At 33.3% G+C, this 7685-nt stretch overlaps 1 protein-coding gene across 1 annotated transcript; it reads right to left on the bottom strand.

The window, feature by feature from the left end:
- LOC130991184 (protein CURLY FLAG LEAF 1-like) lies at nt 1-1580 on the bottom strand. The gene is made up of 2 exons (XM_057915278.1): nt 953-1580; nt 1-599 (listed from the first exon to the last, which is right to left on the bottom strand). The coding sequence occupies exons 1-2, from the start codon at nt 1172-1174 to the stop codon at nt 198-200; spliced, it is 624 nt and encodes a 207-aa protein (XP_057771261.1). The 5' UTR covers nt 1175-1580; the 3' UTR covers nt 1-197.
- Between the last annotated feature and the right edge of the window lie 6105 nt (nt 1581-7685).

Below are 7685 nucleotides of genomic sequence, written 5' to 3'. Positions count from 1 at the left end.
AACCGACTGAATCCAAAATACATAAATGCAGGAAATGAAAAACAAAAGCAATGAATAAAATAAAATACAGCACAAGAGAAAAAGATGAAACAATTTGAAACAAGAATGAGAAATCTTTTTGTCTCATATGAGAAACTCGAGAGCCCACATCAACATCCAATACTAAACACTCCACCAAAAAGAAAAGAAGAAAAAATTCAAGAGGAGGTATTTTCGGATCGATCAAAGTGGAGAAGTTGACCACAACATTTGGGGCAAATTTCAAGCTGTTTGGGCACCATGTAGTACATTAGGCAGCTCTTGCATCCAGCCACCACCAGCACGTTACTGTTGTTATTATTCGGATTCGGATTCGGATTCGGATTCGAATTATTCTCATTCTCATTCCTTTCTTCATAATAAGAATTTTTTTCATTATTTTTACCACTCCATTGCTCTCTTGAGGAACAAGGGGATGATTCCGATGACGAGCCGTCGCTGTCGTACGAGCTGCTGTCCTCCTCCGAGTAGCACTCGCCGCCGTACTCAGCCGCCGCCGTCCGCGGATCCTCCGTCGCCTTCATGCCCGTCCTCCAATTTATGTAGTATATCTCACCGCTCTGTAATTAATCATTCAATTTTTATTATGTAAACTGCATGTAAAATTGAGGGGAAATCACAAAATGGGAATTTTCGACATCCTTTTTTTTTTAGGTGTAAAGTGGGTATTAAATGAAGTAGTAGTCACAATAAAGATGCGGCATTAAAGAAGAGAAACATTTTTGGGACAAAAGAAACAAAATCAAATCAAAGGTGGAGTAATGCCGGATCTGTTAAGGTTTTCCAGCATTAAATGTAGAAAAAAGAAAAGAAAAAAAAAAAAAAAACACAAAGTACTCCACAATAATAACGAAAGCGATCTCATAAAAATCGTATTTGTCTGTTTTTGGGGGCTAGGGCCATATTTTGCTACCTTTAAATCGAGGCATTGCTCCCAATGAAAAGGGAGGGAGCCTTCGGAATTCAGTTCCAAGGTGGCGGCGACGGCGTCTCCCGGCGGCGAATCTGAAGGGCGCGCCGCCCCTCCGCTGGCGCTGCTGCTGCTGCTACTGCTGCTGTGTTGGTGGTTCAAGGAGCAGTTCTGCAGGGATCTCTCCAGAGATGCTGTGATAGTAGCCATGTTTGGAGTTGCCATTTCTTTTTTTTTTTCTCCGCCACCAATCCTACCTAAATCTCAACAAACGCCTAAAACAGCCAAATCAAAACGGAAATTTGCAGAAAAGGAAGGAAAAATGTGATGTGGGCGTTTGATGGATGGATGGGGAGAGAGATTGATGAAAATTGAAAGGAATTGTGTTGTAAAAAAGGGATAGAAAGAGTGGAATTTGTGGTTTTTAAGGGGCAGATGAAGAGAAATTGTATGTGTAGAAGAGTTAGAGTGCGCGTGAGATATCTTGAAAAGAATCAAAACCAGGTAGGGCACCAATAGGGACAACACCGTGCTAACCACCATTTTCTATTTTTATTTTTTGTCTCTCCTAATGTTATTAGCTAAATATATTATAGTATTTCAATATGTACATAATAAAAAAATAATTTTCTTGCGCTTATTCAATTCACTCCATTAGTCCATTATAGTACAATTTTAAAAAGGGAATCCAATTTTAGCAATCGATTTTAAATTGATTACAACAATAGAATTTTGTTATTTCAAATCATTTTGATATTGATTTTTTAAGAATTAATTTCAGAAATTAATATTAATTCAACATGAAGCTATACTTATTGAAACGTGGGAAACAACTTTTGTTAGAAATCATGATAGTGGATTGCTATATTTTTTTATTTATTTTTTGTTGAAACGGATAGCTGATTGCAAATTCATGGTTAAGAATTTCTAGTCTTAAACAAACAAACAAACAAATGGGCGTAAGAAAAAAGGGAGTCAAAAGAATTAGTATTAAACAAACTAACAAAATTGACATAAAAGTAGAATACATATATTATTTTTGCTGGGCAGTTGGTTTCCCTAGTTGGCTGAGGCCTGGGGGCATTGTAACGTATGACTTTTTTCTTTTAGTAATATATTCGCCTTCTACCTCCAAAATATAGTTTTTGCTACAAAAATTAAATTGTATATGTTCCTCAAGCGATCATAATGTACTATGTATAGATTTTTACATGTAATTGATAACAATGGATATATAATTATTAAAAAACATTTTTTATATAAAAAATACAAAGATATTTAAAACGTACAATATTACATAGATCAAAATTTTGAATTTGCAAAAGTGACTAAAATTATACATTAATTGAAATAAAAAATATTAAGTATTCAGTAAAAATGTAGAATTTTGAAACTAAAATGCAAAACATTTAAGCAATTTCTTATCATTTGCTATATACTATTATATGTAAATATGTCCACATCCTTCAACTTAATCAATAAAAGGAACAAAACATACAAAGTATTCTTTTTTATTTTGCGAATTATATTTGGTATCATATAAATATAACTATTGTTCCAATATTGTTAGTGTTGCCTCCTTCATCTCATCAATTATTTGTCCACTTAAAAAGTTGTTCAGTGTTATATTTGCAATTTTTCATGAAATTGTCTTATGAGAAAATGGTCTAACACATCTTTCCAATGATAGAAATTTTGCCATGCATATTTCATGCTTACAATTTTCTCCAAAAGATCATAATGTTTTTAGCATATACTCCCTCCATTCATAAGAGTGTGCACTTCTTTTCATTTTGGGATGTCCCACAGAAATATACATTTACTGTATTTGGACACTGCTGTATTATCAACTCCTTATTTTTTACCCATACTTTATAACAAAGTGAACTCATTTCTCCTCTCCAATACACTCAACTAACATTTATTAAAATGTGTGTCACCAACATTCACACACAATCTTATGAGACGAAAGGAGTATACGTTAAAATGTCATGTGATAAAGGGTAACTATTCCACATAACAATAATAAGCTGATTAAATATGATAGTACCATGAGTGTGACCTTTCGTAAAATAAAAAAAATTACGTTTAACTGGAAAGTTGATGCTTACAATTTTAGTATCGATCATTTTAGGATTATTACGTTAATATTTATGAAGCATAAGAAAGTTACACAGTTATGAAGGTTGGATGGATGTGATACATATGGTACTATTATTCGATATGCTACTAATAATTAAGAGCATAGATGTTTGATAGTATATGTGATTTGTTTCTTTGAGAAGCTCTACAGCTGAGAGAGTACCTTCTTCAACAAAAGTCTTACTTTTCATTATTTGAAGTCCGTAGTGTTTGAGATATGATATCCCTTTTATTTATTTATTTGTTTTTATGATGAGAAGATGTTTATATCCCTTTACAATGTTGCCTCATAGATTCGGAACTATTTCGCCTCATAGATTCGGAACTCACGAAATAGAAACCTTTTTTTTTTGGAGTTGGAAATAGTAACATCTTGTGGATGCACAAGAGTAAATATGTGCTGCTGTTTGTGCAAGATTTTTAATCTTTCGCATTATGACTAAATAAGGACTAATAAATATGTGATTAAATAATTGGGACTAATTAATTAAACTATTGATCGTGTTTATTAGAATATTTTAATAGGCAATTGTTATTCGAAGGAGATATTGGTTTAAGGGGAATTAAGAGTCCGTGATCGTGTATAATGACACATCTAAGGTTTACATCTAAGAGTATGTTCTCATTGATAAATAAAAATCATCTTTTTTTTTTCTCATAATAAATTTATAATCAAATTAAGAGAATGTATCTTAATTGTAAATCTCAAGACTAATGGTTTTAAATTCTATCATGGATTATACTCTATTCGTCCATAATAAGTGTGATCTTTTTATCATTTCGTCCGTCCATAATAAGTGTGGTCTTTCCATATTTTAAGATGAATACTTTTCAAGATTTTGTTAGTTTTCTAATTAAGATTATAAACCACAATTCAGTCGAAAGCTTTGTCTAGAGCATGATCTTGGTCCCATACATGTTTTTCCTGATTCTTTATGGCTATTCATGTTTCGCATGACTCTTTGTGTGACGAGCTGTTTAAAGTTTTTAAGCATGCGAGACAACATGAGATTTTCGAGTTTTCTCATGTTCGGCGTGAGGCCAATACGACAATGCATAATCTTGCATGTCTAGTTGTTAAGTACCGTGAGATCCGATTTGAAATAACATTATCGTCTTTACCCTCTAAAAAACATTTAAGTTCAAAGCTTGTGTTTCCAAAAAGATATTATGTTTAAATTTATTTATGTCTCTACATTTGCCAAATTCTTCAATTTAGGGGGTGTATTAGTTCAAGACTTTAATAGATTTCTGCAGACTTTAAAAATTTGGGTGTATTTGTTCAAGACTTTTAAAAATCTATGAAAATTTGGGTGTATTCGTTCAAGACTTTTAAAAGTCTATAAAAATCTGAGTGTATTCGTTCAAGACTTTTAAAACTCTATGAAAATTTGGGTGTATTTAAAAATCTATGAATTTTAACATTGGACTTATTTCCATGGATTTCATTCAAAAAATACACATGAACAAATCCGAGCTCGGACCACGAGAATTCAGAAATCTTGAAATGCCAGCGCCGGCTGGGATCCAGCGGCCGCGGCTCGAAGAAGCCAGTGCCGGCTGGATCCCAACGCCTGCGGATAGCAGGTTTTATATAGCTCGCTGGGCCCAGCGGTCGCTGGGATCGCTGGGCGCTGGGTCCAGCGCTCGTTTGCGCCAACGGATGCTGGAATTTTGGGTTTAAAATCCATAAAAATCCCGTCAAATTCATGATAAAATCCGTCCAAAATTTGTGTAGATTCCTATTAGAATTCTAAAATACACAAAAGAATCTGTGTGAAATCCATAGACTTTTAAAATCCTTGGATTTTGAAAATCTATAAAATTCCTGAATGAATACACCCCCCCCTTAATTTGCTTTGGAGTATTTCATTATGCGTTAATAGGTAAAAATGTCATATTCCTTAAGTTGTATGTTAAAAGTGTCATACTTTATAAATTTAAGTATTTATGATCAAATTTAAGTGAAGAAACTATTTTACCCTTTGATGTAGATGGGTTTGCTTGATTTTTTGTGAAAGTCTTAAACATTTGACTGCTCAGGCGGTCAGATGATCTAGTCACCCACCAATTAGATGTACTATTGAATGATAACTGTCAAATCGTTTTGTCTTTTTCATATTTTTCTTACACATTTATTACTGATAGTTGTCAAATCGTTCAAATGTGTAAGACTTTCACAAAAAACCAAGCAAACTCATCAACATCAGGAGTATTTAAAGAATATGGCATAAAAAGTTTATGTTTATAAAATATGGCATTTTTCACATATAATTTAAGGAATAGAGCATTTTAAATTTTCGCTCTTTTATTATTACTCCCTCATCCCGTGAAGCTTGATCACTTTCTTTTCGACACGGGTTTTAAAGAACTGGTATTTAGTGTGTTAAGTGTGGTAGGTGAAAAAATAAAAATATGAATAAAGGGAAAAAAATTTACCATATAAAAAAAGTGATCAAACTTTGGGGGACAATCCAAAAAGGAATACTTATCATAATGGAGGGAGTATTATTTTTCTTTTTTGTGTGTACTCTCGTTAGATATATATAATATAGAAACAATGATGTCAAATGGCCACATTGAACATGCAAACACAATATTTGGCCACTAATTGAAAAAACACAAATTATGGCCATTAATTAGGCAATATGCCTAATATACCCTTAATTGGGCGGACTGGGTAGGGTCAGGAGCGCGGGTCGCATGCCGGGTAGGATCAGGCACGCGGGTCGGGTTAGGCACTTATGGCACTAATAGTGCCATAAGTGCCAACAAAATTTTTTTTACTCCCCCTGCCCTGTCTACCCCCCCAGACCCCCGACCCCACCCACCCTCAAGCCAAAATGAACTTTTTAAACACTTCCCCTAGGGTTTAGATATTCCATTTAGGGTTTAGATTATCCATTTAGGGTTTAGATTATCTATTTAGGGTTTAAATGTTCTATTTAGGGTTTAGATGATGTTGTTGTTTCTATATTTGTTCTGCATGTTTGGCACTTATGGCACTAATAGTGCCATAAGTGCTAAAAAGACCATTTTACTTTATTTTATTTTGATTTTCGTTGGCACTTATGGCACTATTTAGTGCCATAAAATAAAATAACAAAAGTAAAATTTGATTTATTTTTATCTAGGGGGAGTAATTTTTTTTTTGTTTTTGGCTTGGGGGTGGGTGGGGTCGGGGGTCTGGGGGGTAGACAGGGCAGGGGGAGTAAAAAAAAATTTTCGTTGACACTTATGGCACTAATAGTGTCATAAGTGCCTAACTCGACCCGCGTGCCTGATCCTACCCGGCACGCGACCCGTGCTCCTGACCCTACCCAGTCCGTCCAATTAAGGGCAAAAACGTCCCAAAGCTATAAAAATAGCCAAAATTTATGTTTTTTCAATGAGTGACCATAATTTGTGTTTTATGATCCATTTTGACTATTCCAAAATTTTACTCTATAATATATTCACCTAACATTCACAACGTGAAGAGGTACACCCGACATACTATAATGAGGAAATTAACGAGAGACGTTAATGGAGATACCAAGCCCAGTTCTTGATAGGTTCCATATATACTTGACTAAACTAGATAAGTTTTAGTGGTAATATACAAGTCAAAAAGTAAATGACGTTGATTTGTCATTTAATTTTTTTTGGTGAATATATCTTTTTTTTTTCTGAACCAATTAAAAAACAATTATTATGGCTAACATATTTTCTCTCTTTTTTTCGCCTGAATTAAAAAATAATTATTAATATTTGGTTGACATTCTCATTTATCGGCTGAAACAATGTACAACTCGTATTTAATTCGCATTCATTAGTTGTAAGATAAGTTGTTGTGAACTTAAATATATGATTCGATCTATACCTACAATTTAATTTAAATCCATCAATAAAAACATTGCAGAAAAAAAAAATCACTTGAAATTTGATGACTTTGTGCACGGTTTCTTGAAATTAAAATAAAATTGCATTTGTAAGTCGTGTATTAATTTTAATGCATATCCTACAAATGCACGATTACACGATTATGATTTAATCTATTGTAATGATGATTTAACATTTCTAAAATAGTAATTTATTAGTGAGAACCAACTATTGGATAAATAACACGTTAAATCGCAATTAAACTAGGTGACACGGTTTAAATTCTACAATACATGAAACCGTGCACGATTATATTTATAAGGATACGGTTGTAAAATTTGTGATTTTGCTTTTGTAGTTTATGTTTTATAGTTGACGTATGACATGTTTTGGACTTGGTTGTGGTATCAAAAATCCTATTTTTATTAAGAAACTATTTTGTACAAGGTTAGTTTTATTTTTTATGTACATGATTAGAGTATTGTGGGCACCGCTGTTATTTTAAACATAGTTCTATACACACTTAAAGTTTTTATGTACACGGTAAGGGTTTTGTGACATGGATGTTACTTTCTTCAATTGACACTATTTTTTTATATTGTTTTAAGCAAATGGTGTTTTGAGTAGTCGTTATGCGTCATGGTGTCCATTGGGAGAGGGCTGAGTACATAGGCAACAATGAGATTGTTGTATTCATATGGTTGTGGGAAATCTTTTATCGTGGTAGTCTGAT

This window comes from Salvia miltiorrhiza, chromosome 7, assembly GCF_028751815.1.
Source record: "Salvia miltiorrhiza cultivar Shanhuang (shh) chromosome 7, IMPLAD_Smil_shh, whole genome shotgun sequence".
NCBI classification, from domain to species: Eukaryota; Viridiplantae; Streptophyta; class Magnoliopsida; order Lamiales; family Lamiaceae; genus Salvia; species Salvia miltiorrhiza.
Note: the sequence above shows the minus strand (reverse complement) of the source record. Positions and strands in the feature narration are given on the sequence as shown.

What these genes read in the sequence shown, in the direction of transcription:
- LOC130991184 (XM_057915278.1), bottom strand. Translation starts at nt 1,174, where the DNA reads ATGGCAACTCCAAACATGGCTACTATCACAGCATCTCTGGAGAGATCC. An exon ending in AGCAATGCCTCGATTTAAAG is followed by an intron (nt 600 to 952) that starts GTAGCAAAATAT and finishes GATTAATTACAG; the next exon opens with AGCGGTGAGATATACTACAT.